Here is a 25736-nt window from a genome sequence, read left to right as displayed (position 1 = left end):
GCCTGTTCCGCCTCTTCCAAACAATATAAAGGAGCTGATGAAAAAAAAAAGGCGAAGTTGCCTTCAATTGTCTGACCGCACGTCATGGAAAGAGTTACTTTGTTGCCGCTCGCAAAGGAATAAACTCCAAGAAATAGCAGCGGCTCGTGGCGTGTGCTGATACTTAGTGGGCGCGGATTGTTTTTGGCCGTTTTCTGCTTTTGCTGAAAAAGGATCGACTGAAGATGCGCAGGAACCTGTTTACAAAGGAACACGCAGCAAGTTTCAGTGTGAGGGAATGCGGCGTTTAAAAATGCACAGGGATACCATTACTCATCCATCTGTTTTTCCTTCACACCGGGCCACTTTATCCTGGAAGTAGTCCCATCACGGATGGTTTTAAAGCTCGGTAATGAGACACAATTGTACAATAAGTTAACAGCGAGGCTGAAGCCCACTTTGAGAGGATTTTAAAACGACCGTCGGCGCTTTTGGAGGAGCTCTTCGGTGAAAACACTTTTGGTTTTGAACCTGTTGTGTTTGTGATGAGAAAGGAGACACGGGGTCCTTCTGTATTGAGAGGCCTATTGTGTTACAGATCTTTTGCAGGTTAAAGTTCTTGTTAGACCTGCTAGTATAATGCAATAATAGATCAACAGCCTCAATGGGCTGAGTATACTAATTGTTACCCTAGGCCTGTTTCAGACTTTTTATTTTTGGCAGATAGAAGTAATAGTTTTATGTAACTTTTGACAAGCTCTGTGTTTATCTAGTGTCAGATCATTAAATTTACATAGGTCATATTGTGCTGTGGCACACACGATCGAACAGCTGCGATGCCATTTGATATGAGTTTAAATATTACAGTGAGCTAGTGTCAAATGTTTCCAATGTGGCATGCACCGAGACAGCAGCATCGATATAATCTAAGCACTATGTGCATGTAGAATTCTCTGGTTTCGCAGCCACGGGAGTAATCAAAGATGTCAGTGAAAGCCAAAGCCCTCTATACTTTTTTAAGCGAAAACAATGGGGAGATTAGCATCCAGGAGAATGAGGAACTGATTATCTTTGACGAGAACTCAGTGGACGGCTGGTTTCAGGGAGAGAACAGCCGAGGAGAGAGGGGTATCTTCCCTGCATCTTATGTGGAAATTATACGCAGTCGCTCCAACTCTAATGTTACCGACTGCTCCATAAGCCCAGCGGGCTCTTTAGGAAAGGACTTCTCCACTCCAAACACCTCGCTCCATTATCCGCAGAATGATTATGATGATGACGATTATGACGACTGGGATGACTGGGATGACAGGTCCACTGTTGTGGATGATGCTGATCACACCAGGAATCCTGGAGCCAATGGACATGCCCCTGAGAACCCGATGACCAACAATCCCAATGTGCACTATCGACCCAAGCCGGCATCCAGACAAGATAGCATCACCAGTTCTAGGAAGGGCAGTATGGTGGGCAGGAACTTGAACAGATTTTCCAGCTTTGTCCGCTCAGGGGTAGAGGCATTTGTGTTGGGTGATGTCCCAATGATGGCAAAGATAGCTGAGACTTACTCCATTGACATGGGTCCCCTAGGGCCCCGGTGGAAGGAGAATCCAAAGCCTTTCTCCTGCTCCATTGAGGATCCCACCAAACAGACAAAGTTCAAGGGCATCAAGACCTACATTTCGTACCGGGTGACACCAAGTCATACAGGGCGTCCCGTCTACAGACGTTACAAACACTTTGACTGGCTGTACAACCGCCTGCTTCACAAGTTCACTGTGATCTCTGTGCCTCACCTGCCCGAGAAGCAGGCCACGGGGCGATTCGAGGAAGACTTCATTGAGAAGCGCAAGAGGCGACTGATACTGTGGATGAACCACATGACCAGTCACCCAGTCCTTTCCCAATATGAAGGCTTTGAGCACTTTCTCATGTGTGCTGATGACAAGCAGTGGAAATTGGGCAAGAGAAGGGCGGAGAAGGACGAGATGGTGGGCGCGCATTTCATGCTAACCCTTCAAATCCCCAAAGAGCACCAGGACCTTCAGGACGTCGAGGAACGAGTCGACAACTTCAAGGCCTTTGCCAGGAAGATGGACGACAGCGTTATGCAGCTGACACACGTCGCCTCGGAGCTGGTGCGCAAACACCTGGGTGGATTCAGGAAAGAGTTCCAGCGTCTTGGAAATGCCTTCCAGTCTATCAGCCACGCATTCACGTTGGACCCTCCCTATAGGTCAGATGGACTCAACAATGCCATCTCCCATACTGGCCGCACCTATGAGAACATTGGAGAGTTGTTTGCAGAGCAACCTAAGTATGACCTCTTCCACATGCTGGATAAGTTGTCGCTCTATCAAGGCCTGCTCGCCAACTTCCCCGACATCATTCATCTACAGAAAGGTGAGCCTGAGAAATTTAAACGTGTCAGAGAATTTTCTGATGAATCTGTGCACGAAAAAAAAAGCAAAACAAATGCCACAGGAGTCAGAAATCGTAACGATAATTGCATCCATATGCTGGATGCAATTATTAATACGGTTGTTCAAACAAACAAAGCCACACACTGGGCCACATAATCAGCTTTTCTGACATGTCATTTACAATTTGAATTCATCAGAAAGCTGTGCTGAAGGGTAAAGGATTAATTGGTTCAAGATGTCATTTTGTTAACCTAAATTTTGTGACTTATCCATCAGTAATCAGAGAGCCTGCATCAGCTGCAACAAGAAAGCGTTTCATTTTGCTAACTGTTAGGAATAATAAACAAAGTGTCTGCTAATAGGAACATGGTGAGCTGATAGCTCACAATCATGTTTTGTTGCTCAAGCCGTGCAGTTTATTTTGTTATGGATGGCAGACGAGGGCAGGCCTTCCATAGCTCCCCTCCCCTCATGACAGACACAGACACATAGATACACAATACCTGAGCCCAAGATTAAATCATAGTGTTAGCCTGTTATATTTTTCACTTTTTTGACGGATGCAGTAATAAGAATCATTTTAGTAATTTTATGTGGAAAAATGCCAGATATTCTTCAGTTTGAGTTTCTTAATTGAGATGATTTACTGCTTTTTTTTCATCAGTGAAAAAATAAAAACAGATTCGTGTAATACTTTAATGGTACAACAGTCAGCCATGTTTACTTGGTTGTCATTGACAAGAAGTGGTCTTTGTAGTCAGTGTAGTCACTATAAGAGGCATGTTTATGGTAGGTTGTCAAGCTAGTATTACAGTATTTTGGTTCGTTCTCCAGGTTTTAACTAACAAATTAGTGCTGACACACACACACTTTTTTTTAATCTCTTAGTTAAGACATTGAATTGATATAACGCTTTCCCTAGCCTACCCTAACCATCAAAAATGAACGCCTAACCCTCAACCGTCGTTGTAATTTACCAGTCTTCAGGAATAGTTCTCCAGACTTCTTGAAGCATATTCAAAACAGTTCTTTGCATGTTTCCTACCTTTTGCTCTCAAACTACTTCAGTATAGCTGAAGTGTGTTTAGTGTGTTTGGGATTGTTGACATGCTGAAAAATGAATTAATTGCTAATTAGATGCTTTTAAATGGCGACTCAAACTCTAATGGTCCTTTGGTGTGTTTGCATTTCCTTTGGTTTTGACAAGATACCTAACACCACTGGCTAAAACACGGCTACAAACCATTACAGAGCCTCTGCCGTGTTTTACAGATGGCTCTCTATTATGTCTCTCTCTTTAATCAGAGATTTCAAATCTGGTTTCATCCCTCCATAAAACCTGTTCCCACGGACTTTCAGTTCAGTTCTAATTTGGCATACCTTTGCTTTTTCTCAATGTGTTCCTTCCTTAAAAATGGTTGGTGCACATACTATTTTTTCACAGTACTGTATGCACTAGTATATAGTTTTTAGTATATTATTGCTTCTGTTTGAAAATGTGAAATACACATTACCCTTTGCACAAGTTTTCAAAAACGATGCAGTTGGATATTAGCATAGAAATGTGCAACGAGTACATTTATTGACCTGAAATCATGAAACGCACCATTGTTTTGTAACTGTGCTGCTCCTTATTTGCATATGCAATTTTCTGTTTGAGATGCCCAATTTTCTTAATCCTACATGGAGTTCTGGTAAACTTGGAGCTTGTAAAGTTTTACGCTCGAGCAGAGCACAGATAAATCAGCATTCTGTGTCAGCTCTCAAATAAACAACACATCAACCGATTGGAGTTTGTTCAGGAGGAAGGAAGGGGCTGCTGCCAGTGAGGAAGGAGGAACGCTGTTGGTAAATGTTATTATCTCCCTTCAAACAGCTGGTGCGTATTATCGCAGAGGTCATTCGTGTTACAATACAGCTAGTTACACGAAAGCACTCCACCCAGGAACAAAAGAGAAAATGTGAGCCATCTGAATGAAATTAAAGGGCCAGTCCACCAAGACCCCCCCCCCAAAAACAAACAAACAAACAAACAAACAAAAAAACCACGGGGAATCTTTCAACCTCAGAGTATCAGCTCATGCAGATGGTTTCAGTGTTATGTATCGAGATTGGTCGGACTCTGATATTGAAATGTATAATCCATTCACCTCCACTATATGACATTATAGTAAACAGAATAAATAGTGTTTACCCCAAAGAATCAAAGTTGTTAGGCCTGGCGTTCATTTGCTCTTTTGATTCTATAAGTTCATGTGTAATACCTGAATGGGGGTGATTGACCATTTCAGGTAAGATGTTTTTGTTTAGCACTCAACATTAAGCCTGGATTATTTAAACCACACTGTTTCCAACAGATTCAGATTTTATTTGTGTTTGTGGCATCCGTGCATACCCATGTGTGTTCATCTACGTATGTACAGCTCCTGCAGGGTGAAGGCTTGCCTAAGTTTTTAAATAATACCTTTTGAAAAGGCAAATAATATCACTAAATGCTACATGACAATAATGAAACAATATAATGCTGCTTCTTTAGTGAGACTCTTGCGGAACAAATGCCAGTGTTACCATCCTGTTCTACAGCTGTAGATGCAGTAGTAAGTAGTACAGTAGTTCCTCTACTCTTTTGCAGGATCATTGAGCTCGTGTAGCAGCACATGTGCCAGTTCCCTAATGGGTAAAGTTCCTCTCCAGCTTTCAGCAGACCTTCGACTACCAGACATCTGAGTATGCACACTCAGGGGATAGGATCCTCTCTGTAGAAGAAGCTAATTTATAACATGACCACTACAACAGAAACCTGGCAACCAGCTTGCCTGTAGGCCGGGGCTAGCTGGTCAGCAGCGACTAACCTTTCAAAATAAAAGCGAGGAGCCTGTCAACTCGCAAATGGATTGTGGGTAGGTGTCGCTGACAAACAAAATTATATGTTAAAATTATTTGCCTTGTATCCTTGGGCTGCTGCTGCTGATATAACTGGGCTGCCCACCCCAGTAAAGTCTGCGTGTGAGGAAACACTGATGTAATAAAAGCATGATGTTGGAATCTACATAAAAAATTTGATTTGGCAGCAGTGTCTACAAATAGTTCTCACCCCAACCAGGAGGTGATAAATACTGTAGGAAACTGTATTTTGTTCAGGCAGAGACCCTTTCCCCCCCTCTGCTGAGTCTTCCCTGTCGGTCCACATAACTCCCCTTGATATGACTTGTGTTCTGCTGAACCAGATACAGCTGTGGCAACAGTCGGAACACAGAGATCTGAGGTCGACCTTTTCCGGTACACTCCTCCTTCATCCCTTATGGCTTTTTCTTTATTCCCTGCCTGCCTTCGCTGAGGTCTACAGGAGCTGATTTTTAACTGTGATCCATGTCAGGATGTGAACTCCAGGAATTTTAACTGGTGGTGGGCAAGCGAGCCACGCAGGTTGTGTGAGGTTTTGGGCAGTGTCAGGAAAATCTGAGGGTGTGCTCCATTTGTGTTTTCATCCAAATTGAACAGACATTCACTTTTGGTTTCTGCCTTGAAATCAGTCTGCAGCCAAAGCTGCCGCACATGCTTCAACTATGTTTCGCTATTCTCTTTACATCTTTTTCTCCTTGTCCCACATCTGCCCATATCAGAACTCTTTGACTGGGAAGTTTCCTTGGCTTAGATACAAGAGAAGGTAAATCTATCCTGGTTTCAAATGCTTGATCTCCTAACGGTGCATACGCTGTGCTTTGAACATCTGCCAAAACAAATCCCTTAGTTAGACCTTGATCTCATTTGAATACAATTGAAAGTCTTGATGTGAAGAGTAAATAACATTGCATTGTTGGACAATAAAGACCTTCTGAGGGTTTTGTGTGAGGCGGATCTAAGCACTCCCAGCTACAGTTGGGATGCCTTTTACAATCACTTGTTTGTTAGTCATCCTGGCCTCTGAAATTCACTTCGCTCCTTCACTTTGAATGATTGGAGTCATTGCGCTCCCTCAGCGTTCATCAGGTCTTAAATATTACATGTGTGATTTATTTATTTATTTTTTTGTCCAGTGTCTGTGAGAATTTGGGTAGAGATCATGTTCTGTAGATTCTGTACCTGGCGACAATCACTGCACTGATCTTACACAAAAGCCAGCTCTTCAGGGGTTGAATACGTATAAAAAGAAAACACAATAGAGTGAAACCAACGCGCTCCACAGCGAGGGTATCGGACCAGATGATCTGGTCACATGTTGTGTAAGATGAGATCAGGGGTGTTGGCTCTGCATGAAATCGGGATCTGCATCATCCGAGAATGACATGTAGAGCAAAGTAAGGCCACGATCACCGTTTAGTTGTAAAACTAAGCTGTTCAGTTTGTATTTTTATTTATTTATTTATTTTTTAAAGGAGTGGACTTTTTGTCTTTTTGCTACTTTAGCAGCTGCTTGTAGTTGGATAAAACCTGTGATCCACACCACATCATTATGCAGTTTGAGAATGAACTAGCTACCCTGGGACACCTTTAGCAGGCCAGACTTTTAATATGGACAAGAGGTTAGTTGTCCTCCATATGGCAACGCATAACAAAACCACATGCAGGCTCTTGCATGTACATTTTTGAATAAAAAGATATTTTGCTTTCCAGCTCCGGGGAAATGTGTGTGCCAAATGCCCTGTTGATTTGAGCAGATAACACACAGCCATCTAACTTTTAGTTCTAGTACTTATAAGACAACCACACAGCTCTTTGGTTAATTTCCAAAGACTTGACCAGGAGCGCGTATGGCGTTAATATGATCTGACAAATCTGTCGAGGATTAACGTTCCATATGTTGGTGAAAGTCCAAAGCCAAAGGCAGCGTTTTCTGCAGGTGCACAAACAGCAGTCTGTGCAATTAGCCTTGCATTTCGTTAGCATAGAGTGGACAAGTTATGGCAGTTGTAATTTGGCCGATTATAGTTCCCTTTTCTGACTGTAGTGACTCTGGAGAGCAAAGGTGTTTTGCTGCTGTTGGCTCACTCATAAATCTTGACAAAGGCTAGCGCCTTGGCTTCACACACAGCTTATCCACATGCTTCTGCATTCCTGTCTGTGCTGGCCCAGTGCAATGTTGTTTCACACTAAAGGAGATCACAGATGTCTCAGAGTCCTCAGTTTTTACCAGTGCCGCCTCCTTTCTTCTCTCAGAGAAGCACAAATTCTGTAGCCTTAGTCTAAAAAAAAAAAAAGGCACGAGTTACAAGTAAAATGAGCTTATATGGAAAAAATTGGCACAGTGTTTAACAGTACACAGCGTGACCGCTAACCGTGAGCGTAATGGCAATAAAGTTTGAGACCTCTCTGTCAAAAAGTGATAATTATGCTTTAAAGATATTCCATAATTCAGAATACCAAAGAGGGTGTGCTAGCGAGGCTGGCTTCTCAAGTTTAAACTTGGCGTGTTAGTGTGTAGCTACAAAGGCTGAGTCTTCTGCTTCGGCACATTGATCAGCATAAGTTTACTGCAAATGTGCCATAATCAAGTTTCAACTTGGCAGGCAGACACTAGTGTTAGAGTTATAAATTTAGAGTAAATGTTAATTACGACTGATCTAGAAATTGCACCAGTCGAATATCCCAGTAAGACTGGCCAGTGTCCCAGCGTGCACTCTACCAAGACACTGAAAAGCTCACCTAGATGCAACCATTTTATTGGCATCTGTACTTTTCCTGCTGTGGCACATGGAAAACGACACAACTGGTCACACTGTGAAGCATGGGTAAGAGCCGATTGAATTGTAGAGCTATAACATATGTGCAGTGTTTTCTGTTTTAATTTATTTATTTATTTTAAAGTCTGGTAAACTGTTGATGGTGCTGGGCAAGTTGCACAGGAACTGTAACAATACTTCCCCCCCCTCCTTAGTCGTAAGTTTTAATATTTGCTTATTGCTCTTTTTATGACCAGTTCCACTTCACTGGAGTAATAATTTACCCCACAAGCGGAGTCAACTTTTAGTCAAACTTCCACCCTTTAGACCTGACAGGCAGAAAAACTTCCTCATGTCTACTTCACTTAATTTTAGTTAAGTGAATTTAGTTCCCGTTGCTTAGCCAGAGTGTGCACATTGGTGGTAGCCTCACTATTAGCCTGTGTTGTTTATAACTTACTGCTGCTCTGCCATATCAGAGAGAGATAAATAAATGTTTTATTATTGCAACAGCTTAAACTTGAAAATAGGATGACAGTGTTCTTTATAGGGTTTCAAACTGGAAACAACCCATATGGAAAAGAAATAGTAAAAACTTATATGATTTACTCATGAAAGTGGCCACTTTCTCATTACTTTCATATATTGTTTTAGTAAGTATCCAAAGTTTCATTATATAATTTTTCAAGGGATCTTATATGTGTTTTCACTCTTGTATGCTTTTCATTCAAGTTTCACACAAGACAGATACAAACTTTATAAGATTTATATATATCTTTTCCATATGGGAAGGGGTGGCCCACTGTTATGTTGGCTAGTGTGAAATTGGCTTACTGTTCCCATTTACTATTTTTAATAAACTAAGAACAAGACGAAGGTTTTTATTTAATACTGGGGCTTTTCCATAGCATATTGTCAAGGATAACTGGTATACATTTTACTGTGATGTCACTGTATAGCTTTTTTTTTTTTAATTAAAAAAATACAAAAAATTATGCAAGCCCAGAAATGTTTGACATTGAGAGCTGTGTGTCATCCTCCAATAATGATTTAGTAAAACTGGAACTACTTCAACAATCTCCAGCACATCGCAATGCTTTCCAAAATATGCAAGAAAACTGTCCCTGCTAAAGGTGGAAATTCCAAACATGTTTAACCGCTTGAGTCATAAACATATTGTAAAGTACAATGAGGCTTTGATGGAAGAGTTGCTAGCAGTTAAGATGTATGACCCAAAAGCACACAAGTAACTCAACCGACATTGGCTGAAAGACTAGCTAGTACTCTAGCTAGTACTGTTGCTAGCAGCTAATGATATATGACCCAAAAGCACACAACCAAGCTTGGCTGAAAGACTAGCTAGAGCACTAGCTAGTTGCTCTCCAAATAGAAGAGCAAATAGAGTATTGTGTGTAATATTGTTTAATATTTAATGTGTAATATTGGGTGTCAGAAATATCATTATCACACATTTCTGTGATATTTTTTTTAGGCTTCTACCCGGTGCTGTTTTTACCTGTTCATCTGATATCACCTATGTCCATAAATCTAGTTAGGCTGAGTCATTGTTTGCACTGCTGTATCTGAAGCAGGCTAAACATGATTCGGTGCTCCCACTGGCAAATATAACCAATACTTTCTCTTCATGCTGGAAGTGCCCAATGACTCTCTGTGTCTCCTTCCTCTCCCTTTCTTTTTGCAGAGTTACCCATTTATGAATTTATCAAGCACTGCTATTCTGTTTGTACCACTGCCTAACCAGTGGTTACATTACAGAGGAGAGAGCACGCTACAACTCGAGTGGAACATGCAACTGTACAAAAATCTAAATTATACTGTATCTTTTTCCAAATTGTAACTTTTTTCCAAAAACTCCTGAAAATTAGAGCTACTTGGTAGCAACGATCCTTTAATCAAAGCCTTGAGTGCTCACTACTCTAAGCGAGCACTTAAGGCACTTTTTAATAAAAGTCATTCTCCCAGTCACACACACATTCATACGGTGCTTCATTCTTTGACTTTGTGAACTTCCTAACTGTTATGAACACATTCCACTATGATGGATGTCTCAGAGACATTTTAGGGTTCAGTATCTTGCCCAAGGTCACTTTGACATGGAGACCTTAGGAGCTGGGGATTGAAATGCGGATTAGATGGCCAGCTCTGCCTCTGCCTGCCTGTCCTGGCTGCTTGGGTGGCTCACCTTGCCCTCTAAAAGCTCTGGTCTGTCTGTGTCTCTATCTCGGTATGTAAAATTAATCTGAAATAATAAATGTGATGTTTTAGGGTCTCTATGTGTTCGCAACAAACTCTTACTCAGTGTAGGTTGCATTCTGCTTTCTTGCCTTTATTTTGCTTGCATTGTCATGAATAAATGGAAACTAAAAGCCATTGCCATCTGTATTTGTTCATAGTTTGGCTGTTCTTGGAATAAGATACATCAGTTAGCTTGGAGAATGGTGTTTTTGCCCCGTCTATAAAGCTGCATTACAATATCTACATCCAATCCAGCTAAAGTACAGCTGACGTGCCACTAACTAACATGTAATCCTCTTTTTCTTCTTTATCTTTCTGTCTTTTATACAAGTTTTTAGTTCAAAGGTGTCATTCTTCATATAAGTCTCTTAATTTTCTGCTCCACTAATAGAGATCGGAAATTCCGTCAGCCCAAGTTAACTCGTCTAGATCTAGGTATTGGTTTGCCAATGTATTTTATTAGCCTATTGTTACTGTTTCAGTATACTCCACTTGGGAGAAAAACGAAAGGAAAAATGATTGACAAATGTTATAGCTTTATACTGTTTTACCTGATATCCTTCTACTTATGTGCACTAATTATGGATGACAGTAGGCTTCATTCTTTGATGATTTGGTCATTCTCTTACAGGCTGTCAAGTGGGAGATAAACTCCCTTTGTCTGTCTATTTCTCTGTTGTGGCTCGTTGTGTTTGCAGAGACACACCTAGGCCAACGCACATCTATGGCGCTAACACGTCTTGAGTGCACAGTCTTGCTGTTCGTTACATTTCACAACAGACACCTGCTTTGACCTCATTCTCCAAATATCAGCCAAAGTTCATGTGTGAAATCTACTACTGCATGTATGACAACAAAAGTATACAATCTGTGGCTTATTATATTGATTTCTTTTTCACATTCTGCAACTGATTACAACTTCGGGTGCTGGGGTGGCTGCAGCTCAGGAGGTAGAGCAGGTTGGTGGTTCAGCCTATGTCCACACTAATGCGTTTTTGTTTGAAAACGCATCGTTTTCTCTCCGTTTTGGCCTCCCGTCCACACTGAGATGGCGTTTTTCCCAAGGGAAAACGCAGTGTTTTGAAAACACTCTCGAAAATGCATACATTTCAAAACGGAGCTTTCCCGTCGCAGTGTGGACACTCGAAAACGCAGACTTTCGAAAACGCATTTTAGTCATGTGATGCAGTCATGTGACCAATTAAAGATAGCTGGGGGCATTATACAGCAGTTGTTTTGTTTGCTCTCAATTTTGACAGCCATATTACAGATTAATATCAGTTTTGTACATGCTCCAGATAGCTTTTCTTCAAATTATTTAATTCTCACTTGCTTTTGCAACTTTGTACTTTTGTGTTACTCGCAGCAACAACTCCACCTCATTGTTAGTCCATTTAAAAAAACTCGGTGCTTTTCTTCGACCTTTTGCCGCCGCGTTTCAATGAGTAAAGTAAATAAAGTAAATTTTGGCCGATTCAATGTGGACGTACAACTCTGTGAAAACGACTGAAAACGCTAGTGTGGTGGACGCAGAGGGTTTTCAGACTAAAATGCCGTTTTCAAATCTATCCAGGCTAGTGTGGATGTAGATACATCTATCAGAGTGTGAACATGCGTGAATGTTTGCCATAAATAGGGCTGCCACGATTAGTCGACTAGTCACGATTACGTCGACTATCAAAATCGTTTGAAGCTTTGTAAGATCCCAAAACACACAGGAATAAGTAGCAGGATTTAAGAGTGTAATAACGGACTGAAACAGAAGATGGCAGCACTGCATGTACAAGGATGCCAGCTGCCGTTAAACCCCGAAGAAGAAGGAACAGTGTCCGGTATCGTAGCTGTGTCCAAATTCAGGAAACGCATCCTCCTGTGTCCGCATTTGTAGACTCCGACAAATGCGGCCCACAAATGCGTCCTTCATTTCCCCAGATTTGAAGGATGGGTCGGGTGTATACTTCGTGGCCCAACCCATCCCAGAATTCATGGCGCAGCTCTGCTCTGTTTCCAACAATGGCGGCAGCTAGTTAGTTTTAATATTACTCTTATTATTCTTTCTGGGTCACAAAATAAACGTTTAACATATTTTCAGGCGAGAATGTTGCTGTGTAAACTTGCTCAATAGCGAGCCGGGGTTCAAGGCTCACTAGAACCCGTGAGAGCACCGGACTCCCGACAAATCGTTTTCAAACCCACCGCCGTCTTTCGCTACTCAGGTTAAACATACATAAGTCACTTAGATAACTTAAAAATGTTATTGTTTGGCTTTTTTCAGTATTTTATTTGTTCCTGAGTAAATCGGTTTGGCTGAGATTAAAGTTATAGTTTTTACACAACTGAATAAACGTCAAGCAGACAACTGATTATCAGAAGTGTGAGATGCTTGAGAATATACTCCAGTGTCCTGTTATATTTTAGATAGCAAGGAGCAGACGGCTCAGTTTATTAAACTCCACCGAAGCAATCTGCAAATTTCATTAAAATTTAATAAACTATCATCTTGTCTTTATTTTTAGTTAGCACAGACCTTAAACACCTTAAAGCTGTAAGCTAATGATAGTTATATAAGAGCAGATGCTGCTGGTGCAATAAGCTGTACGTTTTACGTCCAATGGATGCGTGATCTGATTAGTCGACTAATCGCAAAAATAATCGGTGACTAGTCGACTATCAAGATAATCGTTTGTGGCAGCCCTAGCCGGAAACACAGAAAACTTAAGCATAGAAAAAAGTGCTTGTATGACTGGGTGAATGAGGAATGGTGTAAAGCGCAGACAGCTTGTCAGCATGTTGCCGTCAGTCTGAATGAGTCTGTATCAATGTCGAGCAAAACCTGAGGGGGTTTGACTCAACTTGAACAGTATGCTGGTTATAACTCTATAGAGCTGGGGGGTTGATGAGCAGTAATGTGATAATTAAGTATGAATTTATGTTTAAGAGCAACAGATATGTGATTTTTGACCATTTATCACAGTTAATTGCTCAATTATAAGAAACAGATGGCAGATTGCAGACTGACTCCATCTTATCTCATTTTGCAGGAGAATAAATAACTGAAGTAAGATAACTTTGTCTTATTGGATAAAAGGACTGAACAGCTGTTGACAGCTTTTAACTTTGAGCACATAATTTGCTTTTGAGGTGATAAAATGCAATATATGATTTATATGATATTACAATACTCAACATGTCACAAAATGTAAAATTAACAAAAAGTATTGCAATATCATTGTATCGTGGGCTGTCTGATGATTCTCACCCAATAACTACCATAATCTGCTAGTTGATATTTTACTTAGTGTGACCTAAAACTATCAACTGAGCCCCTGAAGTCATCAAGAAAGTGTTCACTAAGGTCCCAAAGATGCCAAAGTTTGAGGGCCATTTGAAGCCTGAGGAGCTGACCCCTACTATCCTTTAAAAAGAATTTAGTTTTAAGACATTTCCAAAGTTAACAATGGACTGTGGTGGTTTCCAGGTTTTTGTTTTGTTACTATGTCTAAGCTTTAATTGGTGCTGACTAAGGTAGGCAGTCCACAAAGCAGGGATGAATTTATTTTGACCACGGGAACAACCTTAAAGTCATACTGGCCAGACATTCTTTATCAGAACTGCATGTCTTACTTTTTCTTTCTTTCTTGTAAATTTCAGCCATTGCAACACTTCCAATTAGACAAAAGTAAACACTCCATTTATTCCACAGAAGAAGAGCTGACACTATTATATATGAATTTGATGTCACAACCAGAAACACAACAGAATGCCTTAAAACCCAGAGGGATTTCAAGGCAACCCGACTCTTGTCTCACAAATCTTAGTAATAAATAGTTATACAAAGGAGCCGTGATGTCACAGTTAATGCTAAATGCTCATTAGTTTTGCATGATATGCGATGACAGCACTGATGCTGTTGTTGTCTGAACTTTTGTGAGGTAGTTTGAACAGCTAAGTTGTAACAAGGCCAGACATTTTGCTCCAGTTGGCAACTGGAAATGCCAAATATTTTCATCCTCGTCCAGTCCAACTTTTGATTTCATGTCGACATACAGATGTCGGAAACCCGACTTGAAAAGAATTGAAATAAATCCCTTTGAAGGGGAGCGTTGTGACTTAACACCCCACCCCCACCCAGCGAGAAGCATAAGTGTACATATCTTTCTTAATAAATGAGTACATCATGCTAGCATAAATGTTTGGCACGAGGGTAAATTTATAACTCTGTCTGTGTAAATATGAAATATATAGTAGTTTAAGATTAGAGTCTCTCTAAACATTAAAAAGAAGAACAGCTGTTGAACACATCAGGGCATGGCTTCAATTAAGAGATTCAGTTTGTGCTTTGGAGCTGTTGGAAGTCTTTTGTTGTAGTTCTGCGAGTGTAAGCGTTGTTGTCATGGTTGAAAACTTATCCAGGGTGCAGAGGAATTTTGGACTATTACTCATTCTGTTTTATTTTAAAATTGTTCCTCATCCTCAAAGTACTGAAAAATTCGAGACGTTTGCTTTTTGTGTGTGTGTCCATGCATTGCATTGACTTTAAAGATAACATTTCTGAGATGGATAAAAGTTGGTTGTGAGCGCATTCCAGCTCAGGTCATTAACTCCAGCTCCGTTTTATCTGTGTATCTGATTGGCTGCTGTAAACACTATTACATTTTCTGCTAACTCAGCAGAGGTTTTTTCTTCATGTTTGTCTATCCTCGAGGCTTTTAAGGCCAACTTTAAACGCCGGCAGATATCGCGGAGTCCTTTTGACCCCGTCATACATTCTTGAAGAAATGTCTCTTCTCTTTTTCTTCTCTATTTTCAGCTTTTCTGCACATGATGTTCCCTTCCTTTCCTGTTTTTTTCCCCCTCCCCCTCTGTTCCTGTACTCTCCTCCATTAAGATTAAATGTCAGTGTTTATCTTTGTCTTCAGATTTCTGTGCTTTATTACCTTGTTTGAATAAAAATCATAAGTGCTTCTACAGGCATGTTCTGGACTGAATCAGCTTAAAGGCTTTTAATAGCAACAGACTTGGAGCTGAATAGATAATAGTTGTTTTTTGTGATGTCATTGAAATATAGAGTTATGGTAAAACACATGAGCATAAGTATTAGTAGTAATTTGAGTCTGTATCCAGTTTTCTGTAATGCATCCATGATGAAACAAAATACAGCCCTGATAACAAAGTATTAGGGGTAGGGGGGGAAAAGAAAATGGCACAGTATACAGGAAGTGGCCCTAGCATATTGAAGACTTGCTAGCGCGCTAGGTTTTAGGCTGCTGAGCAGTTAATCAACTAGACACTTTCAGGTGTAACTATAGATGGTATAAAACATGGACGTAGATTCCTGGTTAGAAAGAAAAGCTAATGTGAAAGTGCCTTTTGACCTCCAGATGGCGATAGCTATGGTGACAAAAAGGCTTCCACATATATAGAAGTCTATGGGGAAATAGCTTTCTGTTTTGAACTTTGTAAACACTTAATGGGTTCAGTTTTATTTTATAAACTTTGGTCATATATTTCAAAATGGAGGATTACCTGTGGTATGCTGATTGGTGAAGGCATTTGTTAGCCAATGAATATGTGATTTCACAGTACAGCATTATATTGCGTTTTTGTTGTTGTTGTTGTTTTTTAAAACAAGATGGCGATGGTAAAAATGCTAATCTCTCAAGGCTAACGACTAACTAACAAACAAAGCTAACAAAGAGCAACTGTATTGATAGAGATGGTGGAGGCTAGTATAGCTCGCAGCAACTAGTAGAACACATAAACATTAAAGAAACTAAAACATAGTACACAGTACTACTGGTATATTTTCTTTTTTTCCAGGCAGTATGAAGACGGACATGTGTAGCTTCCAGTTCTGAAAAGTGAGATCAGTGAGGGAACGTCTTAACATCTGCATTCTAGTTAATGGCCACCAGAGGGCTGATCTTTGCGCTTGTAAAGAGACTTCTGGTGTCCTCGGCTCCTGATGACTTTATTGATTTATTGAGTATATTTTTAAAAAAAGGCCAAGAGTCACTTGTCACATGTGGTTTCAAAACCCATGGGTGGCAACCACAACGCAACTTTAGAAATGAAAGGTGGCATGATTATATAAAAGAAAGGCCCCATCCTTCTATTCTAACATCTGTGGCCGTTCCTCGTCACAAGCATGTGATGACACTGTTTGTGTAATTACACAAGTTCCACAGTGCACTTTGTTTTTTCTTTTTTTGCCGTTTACATTCTCAAAGCTGAGAGGCCAACAAAGAACAAATATGTCATGAGTTCACTGCGGTGCTTGACACAGACGTCAGCCCTTTTACACACACACACACACACACACACACACACACACACACACACACACACACACACACACACACACACACACACACAGAGCCCATTATTAATGGTCAGTGTTTTGTGGCGACAAGCCTCACTTGTCCTCAGTTTAGAAATATTTCTGTTTACCTCTGTCCAGTATGAATAACACAGACTAATCTTATTCAGGCACGTTAGTCCTTCCGGTGTTTGAAATCTTTGAAACAGTATTTCCAGATTTGTTTGTTTTACTGTTCGCCGAAGATTCATTTTGATTACGCAGACTCAGAATGGCTTTCTTGTTGGTATTTAAACTTTTAAGGCTTATAGACGACTACTCTAGTATCACATACAGTATTATACAAGTCCGTCAGTTCAGCGACTGCAGCACATTTTTATGGATTTTAAAATGTCATGTCGTCACCTGCAAGATATTTTTCCTTTTGCTTTTCAGAGAGAGAGAGTAATTTGCCAATTCTGAGTCCTAAAGGGAAAGTGGGGGTATGTGTTTTGTGGTTTTCATTGCAGTAGTGATGTCATTACATACTGGAGACTGCACATTTCACATATTAGCCCAGTACAGTTTAACTAACACACACGCACACATGCACACAGCTCTAGAGAACTGCAAAGAATTTCTTTAAAAAGGCGAGGTCAAATTAAACCTTACTTTTAATAGTTCTTGAGGAAGTGTTGATTTTGTAATAACAGGGTCATTTTTGTTCAGCTCACTGCCGCTCAACTTAGTGCTGGTAGGGTGGGGGGAAAAAAGCTAATTATTGTTTTAGAAAAGTGTTCACAACTCCATCAATTAGCTGCAAAAGCTGGCTATTCCACTGGTTTTCACACCCCACCTCTTATTCCTCTCCAGTGACTGCATAGTTGTGGTACATCTGTGACTGACAGTTTGTTACTTGGTGACTATTCAAGTGTTTGAAAATCATGGTCATCCAACATATATTCGATATAATGATATATATATCGGATGACGATATAAAAACGTCTATCGGTTCAGTTTACGCTATCGCTTGTTTCGTGGTGTCGCAAAATAAACTGTTTACGACAATATTTTTTCATCGTTTTGATGGTCACTGTAGTGGTTATATTAATTTCTTAAAAGTTCTCTCTTTCTCTTATATTTTATATAACCACACTACGGACGGACAAGCGCCTGTTTTTATGCGTTGTGGTTAGCAACAACGACGGTAAAACCCTTGCGTGACCGCTTGTTTATGTTCCAAATAAACCTTTCACAATAAAGCTCAAGATCCTGTTGAGACTTTTCAAAATAAACTGAATCACGTGAAAGAGCAGATTATTTACGGATGAGAAGTGCAAAAGAGCCGCCAGGTGCTAATAAATAAACCTTAGACTCAAACGTTAGAACAGGCTTTTCCCCGCAGCACGCCGTGTAATAAATACTCACAAAGAAAACGGCAGCCGTTACATTTTTAGACATACAGTAAGTTGTATCGTTTCATACATCGGTTAAAACACTCGACTCCAGCTATGATGCGCAGCTGAAAACACTTCCTGCAAGTCGAGATTCACAGAATTTACAGAAGATGTTACATTTTTGTGATTTATATCGTTATCGGGACGATAGAATTCTTATATTGGGATGTGAGATTTTGGTCATATCGCACAGCCCTAACATGGGTCACACGTTAGTGCACTGCTTTGACAGGCCAAGTGTCACCTCTGTGTCACTCTGGATTCCTCTCACAGTCCAAAGACATGCATGTCAGGTTACCCAGCTATAGGTTTGAATATAAATGTGAATGGCTGCTTATCTCTATGTGTTATCCCTGTGATATAGCAACGTGTCCAGGGTGCACCCTGCCTTTTGCTCTGTGACATAGGGATGGGCCCCTTTCATCACTATTGTGCAGTCGAATGTTAATAATATAAAGCTTTCTATACTATTCCAAGAGTCACATACCTTTTATATAAAGCTTTTCTACTCAACTTGAGCACTCAAAGCGCTTTATACAACAAGCCTCATTCACCCATTCATGCACACGTTCACACAAACACTTTTTCCTGGTCAAAGTTCTTTCTGTCTGATATTTACATGCATTGACACTCTGGTGAATGCGTCGGGAGCAACTTGGGATTCAGTATGTAGTTCAAGAATAGTTTGGTATGGAGACTGGAGCAGCTAGTGATCAAAACACCAGCCTTTCAATTGCTACATGACCTGAGGTACTGAGCTACACCCTAAAGATAACGAATTCTCAGGTCTAGTGTCGGTCCTGTGATGTGTGTTTGTGGCAGTAGTGAGAATGACTTCATTCCTAACTAGGGATACACCAACTCAGCTATTTCCACTTCCAATCCAACACCATTACCCTGGCTGTGGGTAAGTATCTCCCAGTGCTGAGGTTGTTGCTGTGGTGTGGCTAAGTAAACACGGAGCAGCATAGAACTGAACTGAATGAATCAGCTTATTGTCACCGATTGCATCGCTTATTGTGTCTGATCGACCTTTTTGGGTCAGTATTGGAACGATATCTGATCCATTATCAGACTGATGCATCCCTACTTGTATTTTATCCCAAACCAAAATCTCTTCCCAAATCAAAACAAGTTGTTTTGATGCATAAACCGAACCCTAACCAAAGAGGGTGTAAGTCGCTGGTTTCTCATGCTTTCTTTAAAATGTGTTTAATGCATCTGTTAGAATTTTATAAAAGCCATTCACATAGTATTTAGAGATCACAGTTACGATTCATGTGCAACAATTTACATAGTATAGTTCTACATTTCTCGCTACCCAGACAAGCTGATTCATTCTATATATGACAACACGTAGTGCAGCTGTGCAGCAAACCAATAAACTTTGTCTTTAGATTTATACACACTATCCATATCTGAAGAGGCTCCACTTCAGTTTAAAGATGACTACACTTCAGGATTTAACAGTAGGGCTGATTTAAATCTAATGTGACCGGAATCCAGATGACACAGAGTTAAAATTAGACACACTTGCCTAAAAAGTGCTGCGTTATAATGTCTGGATCATAAAGAAATCTGCAGTCTCTGGAGAAAAATACCAATGACAGTGCTTAATAAGGACACAGTAATAGTGAAGTATACAATCAAAACATGCTGTAAACACGGACTTTCCGCTCTCAGTGAAGACGTGCGTTTCCCGAATTTGCCCTGCAGTGACCCCAGGCTAAGTGAGAGGCTGTGGGAATGAGGAATGTAGCAATGTCTATTATCTCAACTGTCTTCACTCATTTCCTCTTCATTTTAAACCTCAAATGTATAATTGCATTTATCAAAAACTGTGCGACCTGACCGCACATGCATTCACGCTATAAAATATTTTCCAAGACAATAGAAGTAGCGTGATGGCAGCAGCAGTGGATCACAGGAGGTTGCATAATCCTTTTTACTTGTGGTGATTCAGTCAAAGCTGTTGGAAGTGCTGCTACAATATGGACTACAAGCATTTAATCGCTTACATGAACGCAAACAAACCAACCATCTTCAGCTAGTTATTCTATTCACCCAAGTCCTTTTGCTAAGGAAGAATGATTTTTATGCTGCTGAATTTAAGTTTTCTTGTTGTCCGCTGCCTCTCGTTTTTGTTTCCTCCTCCTTTCTTTCACTCACTCTGTGTCCAAAGCCTTCTCCAACCTCTTGTAGAGCTCTAATATCTCTCCAACACATGCCCATTAATCTGTCACATGTGAAACACTGTGGTAGCTGGTCTGGTTAGGCAAGATAAACAAATCTAGCAACTTTCCAGACCACTGATTGTGTATCAGTGAGCATATGTAAAACAGGGAAACGGTACGACACTTGGAAACTAATTCAGTTTTACTTCTAGCCTGATGCACTTCTTCTTCATTTTGTTCGTGGATTTCGTGGCTTTAAATATTCTTGTGTTTAGCTGTAAGCAAGATTCTCTTTGTGGCAAGATTGTGCATCAGCTGTGCCAAGAATTTCAAGAGAGGAATTGTTTTTTGTTGCTTTGGAAAGCTAAGCAGCAGCATTTTACTATATAGTTTTGCATGAAGTCAGAGAGGACGTTTAGCTGCATGGAAGAGCACGTCAAGCTGTTGTGGGATTCTTTATGATTTCAGTCTCACTCACACACACAGAGCTATGAGTGCCTTTCCTTTATGTCCCGCAGACATGCTTTCTTGTGCTGCACATTTTCCTCTCATGTGGAAAACAGAATACATAAATGTAGGTCAGAGCTACAGACTGCAGTCCACATGCCTCTTCTGCTGGAACCGGCTCCAGCTGCTATTCATGCTTTCCCACACTTCTGCCAGGAGTTTCGAATGAAATGCCGTGTAGCATGACCTCAGATTTACAGTTAATGGATGAGTGTCAGGCAAGTACTTACAAAGCAGAACACCTAGCTTGTCCAGACTAGTCCTGCTTCCTGATTTTGAGCTCAGGCTTTTTGAGGCTGACGGTCTGATGGGAAATGCAGCAATGGCGACGTGCCATCCGACTGCCATGTTCGGCAATTGGAAAGTTACTTCATAGCAGTCTGGGTGAATGTGGTCCCGACTAGCAGTAGGCACACTGAAAGTAGACGTTTGGTATGCAGTGAAACAAGAAGTGATTGTGTGGTTTCCTCGGTGTGCTACCCTGTAAAGTGTATAGCTTACAGTAGTTAATGTCTGGGGAGAAGGTTCCAATGTTTATCTTGAGATATTAAAATCAGCATAGCGATATAGCATGTTGTACTATAATGGTGAGTAATAAAAGTCTGTGACTGTTTCTGTGCTGTATTTATCTTTTATTACAGCATATGGGGATTTTTTTGGTTTAAAAAAAAAGACCACAGACAATTTAATTGGGAGGTGAAAGGGGTTGGCATTTAAGGATTAGATTTAGCAAATTAGACAAAAACATGGTGTTTAGCATGCAGTAGTGTTCTTTTATTTGCTTGGTTTATCATTTTAGATTTCTGCATCCTCCCAAAAACAATAGAGGTACTGGGAAATATGTTTCTTGTTTTAAATAAGTCACTCTGTATAATTCTGCTAGCACTTTCACGTTTCACCCAGAGCAATAAAGTGATTCCTAAGAAACTATTGAGCTGTTTTCTGCAGACTCTCCAGAGCAGAGTTACTATAATGATTTTAGTGTATATGTGTGTATATATGTCTGCATGTTGTGCACCAAAAATGGTAATTCTTCACCCTCAATATACATAAAGCAATCATTTTGAGTAGAACACAACTAAAATAAAAAACAAAACAAAAGCCAAAAGGTTTATTTTATCCAACTCCTCTGCTTATCCAACTCAAGGTAACATTTTACATTGTACTTGTGCAACAAAATTACAAATTTACATGTAACTAATTCAGTTAAAGTCAGTTTTTTTTTTCTTTTTTTCAGACATCGTCACACATACAGCAATTATTAATATCTGTGTGTGTGTTTGTGTGGTGGTTTTTTTTTCCATTTAAAATAAGATTTATTATAAATCCCCATTTTGATTGATCAGTCATATTGATCATCGCTCTAAATTGAATGTCAAGTTCAGCGTAATGAAAGCTTGTTATGTGGCGGTCACCAAAATTTCTCTCTTTAATGGAGTTTTGTTGGAGACGCTATTAAATACAGAGTAAAACATTTGAAAAAGTGTTGCAAGCCTGGCAAAAAAAATGCCCACAGGGCATCATCTTTGAGGTTTTTGTGTCATTCGCTATTACGTCTGAATAAAAAATGCAGTTCTCAGAAGCTCGGAGAGTAAAATCAAAACAAACGTGCATTGCCCCACATGCCACCGAGTTAATGAGAACCTATTGGCATTTTTTTTTTCTTGACACAGGTGCCTTTGCCAAGGTGAAGGAGAGCCAGCGGATGAGTGATGAAGGGAAAATGGACCAGGATGAGGCTGACGGCATTAGGAAACGCTGCCGGACTGTGGGCTTTGCCCTCCAAGCGGAAATGAGCCACTTCCATCAGCGACGAGAGGTGGACTTCAAAGACATGATGCAGGCCTACCTCAGGGAGCAGATAGCCTTTTACCAGCGTGTTGTCCAGCAACTGGAGCGCACCCTGCGCATGTACGACTGTCTGTAAAGACACCGGACTGCTTTCTGGGTCAGGATGTCAAGAGAGAAAAGGGAATGCGCACACACAGAGTGGAAAAAGGAAAGGGAGATTCAAGTCTTGACTCTTTCATCAATGGTTCAGTTAAAAAAAAACAAAACAAAACATTTGCAGATGAATGAAGCGTGGGTTTACTGGAAAGACATGCAAAGCCAGTCACTCTTTCACTTTGATAGATTCAAAGTTTATGTTTTATTATTATTTTTTGTGTGTTTTCTTTTTAAGACCTACTGTATCTTTTATTTCTGAAATACACAGCACACAGCATATTGTTTATTTGACATAATTTAAGGTGTTGGTTACATTAAAGTAAGAGTATAGGTTTCATATTCATAGTGGATCTATAGTAGAAACGGGTTCTGTTTTTAAAGTCGTCCCTTTTCTCTTGAGTGTTGTGTAGCGTGGCCTCCACCAGTGATTGATTGAAGTCACATCCAGTGTAAAATGTTTAAACTTTTAGCTGAACTTTCAACAACTTTCATTAAACTATCCAGAATGTCCTCATCAGTACTTCCTGGCCAAAGAAGTGCACTGTACGCTCAAGAGGAATTAGCCCTGTCGATTGCTCGCGTGGCTCAGGCGTTTCATACTTCACGTTAGTTACTTTAACGAAAAAGACAAATGGCTGTCTAAACTTTGCACCATGTGAAAAATGTACTGATAACGTGTAATTTTGTGAGTCCTTTTTTTGTTTTCTCCGTGACGTTTGTGCCTTTAAGGGGGACCGTTGTCTGTCGTCTGCAGTGTGGCTTGTGTTTTACGGGGCGAATTGTTGGAATGAGCTCAGTTACGAGACGAGTTTGCACATGTTCCTTTTTTTTATTATACTGTTAGGTCATCCTGGGTGTGTATGTGTTGTGTGGGTTAAGGAATGTAACGCTGTGCAGATCAATTCCCTGGTCCTTGATGGACAAAACAATGTTTCTTTATATGTAGCAGCAGGTGTATCTGTAAGTTTCATATGAAAAGTGTTCAGGTAGTTTAAGTGGAGCAACTTGTAATCATATAGTTAAAACGAGACCACATTCCTCCCGTGTATTACCCGAGTTTTGTGTTCATATTAAGCATTTTACAACACTGAATGCTCACAAAATGATACTTAGTCTCTTTCCTAAAGCCATAGCAAAGAAATGCATTAATTCACTTCCTTGGCATTAGTTGGATGAGGAGATTATTAGCACACTGGGCCTTACTGCACTCCCTCAGTTAAGAAATATGCAGTTTTAGCTTCTAAGCAAACTTCCAGCTGATTGGCTGTCCCTAATAAACAAGATTTTACCAGCAAGTGGGCGGGGCTTCTACACTCATAGACGATTAGTAGTGTGATACTTTTTTGGTGTCAATCAAAATACAGGGCCAATATATTTCCGATACCAAATACCTTTAACCCATAAAGGCATGAATTTGCAAATTTTGAATACATTTTAATTACCACTACCACTACTCTGATTACTGTGATTGTAACTACTTTCCACAGTAATTACTTGATACAACAAAACACATCCCTCATCCTTTCATGTATTTTGAAACTTTTTTTTGAGACCTGAAATGTTAATGTTCCTGTCTCTAAAGCGCTTTCGGGTCAACATCTGTTGTTTAAATGTGCTTTAGGCTATAAATAAAATAATCGGGAGCCTGGTAGCCTGGTTCTGTCCCATTGATGATTAAAATGGATGTATACATTCCCATAAATTAAAACTGTTGAAAAACTGATGTGGAAACATTCTAGTTACTGATTTTATTAGTTGTTTTGTTGTTACCTCTTGAACAGGTAGCCCATCAAATTGCCTCCTGTAAAACCAACTTGTCCTTAACCCTTGTTTTTGTACTTATTAAGCAAACCAGATGCAATGTGCTGAATATAGATTATTGCAGTGCTGGCAGATTTTCTTTTCTTTAGTAATAGCTAGGCTAGCTGTTTTCCTTCTTTTCCAGTCTTTGTGCTAAGCTAAACCAGGTGCCAGCTAGAGCTTCTCACGTAACTGACTTGACCAGAGAGTGGAACTGATCCTCTCATTCGACCTACAAATCAAATACGTGTTTCTTATTTTCCCAACATAAAACCGTTACTTCAACAGCAAGTGGCTGTGAGGGCTAGAGGTCCACTTACTCATCTGGTTTAACAAGAGAACATTTTCATGGCAACTTGCGGTTTAGACGAGACTATCTTTAGCATTACCTCGAGGGAATGTTTTCTGACTCTGCTTTGGGATTGAACAGGGGTCGATCTAGCGGTGGTGTGTTTGGGTGACAAGTGGAATGAATTCATTTTTCGTGAAAATCTGCTGCAAATTTCAGTCTTTTAGAATCTTATGAGTGTCCTGTAACAAAAACAAAAAAACATGCTGACTCGGCATGCAGGTTTCCCGGCAAACGAATGCTCTGGTGTGTGTGTGTGTGTGTGTCTGTGTGTGTGTGACTCAGATACCGGTACTTTTCAGTCCACAACTGCAGCCTTCGACTGCCTGTTGTTGTCTAATTTTGAACAAATTTTTGCGTTTCATACGTAAATTGTATTTTCTCTTCTTTATTATTATTTTTTTTTAAATTTCTGTCAGAATCTACACTCATGACAGACCAAAGATGTGTTAGATTTTTCTACTGGGGCACTCGGTTTTGTTGTGAAATGATAAATGCTCTCTGGTTTTCTTATTCAGTCTGTTTCAAATATTTGGAAAGACCAAAAAAACAAAAAAAAAAAAAAACAAAGCAAAAGAGAAACATTCCACAAAGAAATGATCGTGGACACCAAAAGGTTGGTGCAGGATTTGGGGAATACAAAGACATGTAAGGCAAAAAAAAAAGAAGACCTCTTTATGTTCCAAAGCTGCACGATAAGTTAAGTGAAAGACATTTCGCACAGATGACTGTTTCTTAATACGGATGTTTGACTTTGTGAGTTGTAGGAGCTCTGTGCTTTAGCTTCTTCCTCTGAAATACCAGATGGTGATTTTTCAGTAAGGAATGTGTCACTTGATTAAGGGGAAGAGGACGTATAAATCTTAATAAAAAGTCATGATGGTAA

The 25736-nt window shown here is 40.1% G+C and overlaps 1 protein-coding gene across 1 annotated transcript; it reads left to right on the top strand.

Moving 5' to 3' along the window:
• The first annotated feature begins 35 nt into the window (after positions 1 to 35).
• snx33 (sorting nexin 33) lies at positions 36 to 25736 on the top strand. The gene is made up of 2 exons (XM_086299347.1): positions 36 to 2382; positions 22428 to 25736. The coding sequence occupies exons 1-2, from the start codon at positions 963 to 965 to the stop codon at positions 22679 to 22681; spliced, it is 1674 nt and encodes a 557-aa protein (XP_086155473.1). The 5' UTR covers positions 36 to 962; the 3' UTR covers positions 22682 to 25736.

The sequence above is a fragment of the Aulonocara sp. 'chitande type north' Nkhata Bay genome, linkage group LG7 (assembly GCF_057382095.1).
Source record: "Aulonocara sp. 'chitande type north' Nkhata Bay isolate Kocher_YH1m ecotype deep benthic linkage group LG7, A_spYH_male_GT1.1, whole genome shotgun sequence".
Classification (NCBI taxonomy): Eukaryota; Metazoa; Chordata; class Actinopteri; order Cichliformes; family Cichlidae; genus Aulonocara; species Aulonocara sp. 'chitande type north' Nkhata Bay.
This window is presented reverse-complemented; position numbering and strand designations above follow the sequence as displayed.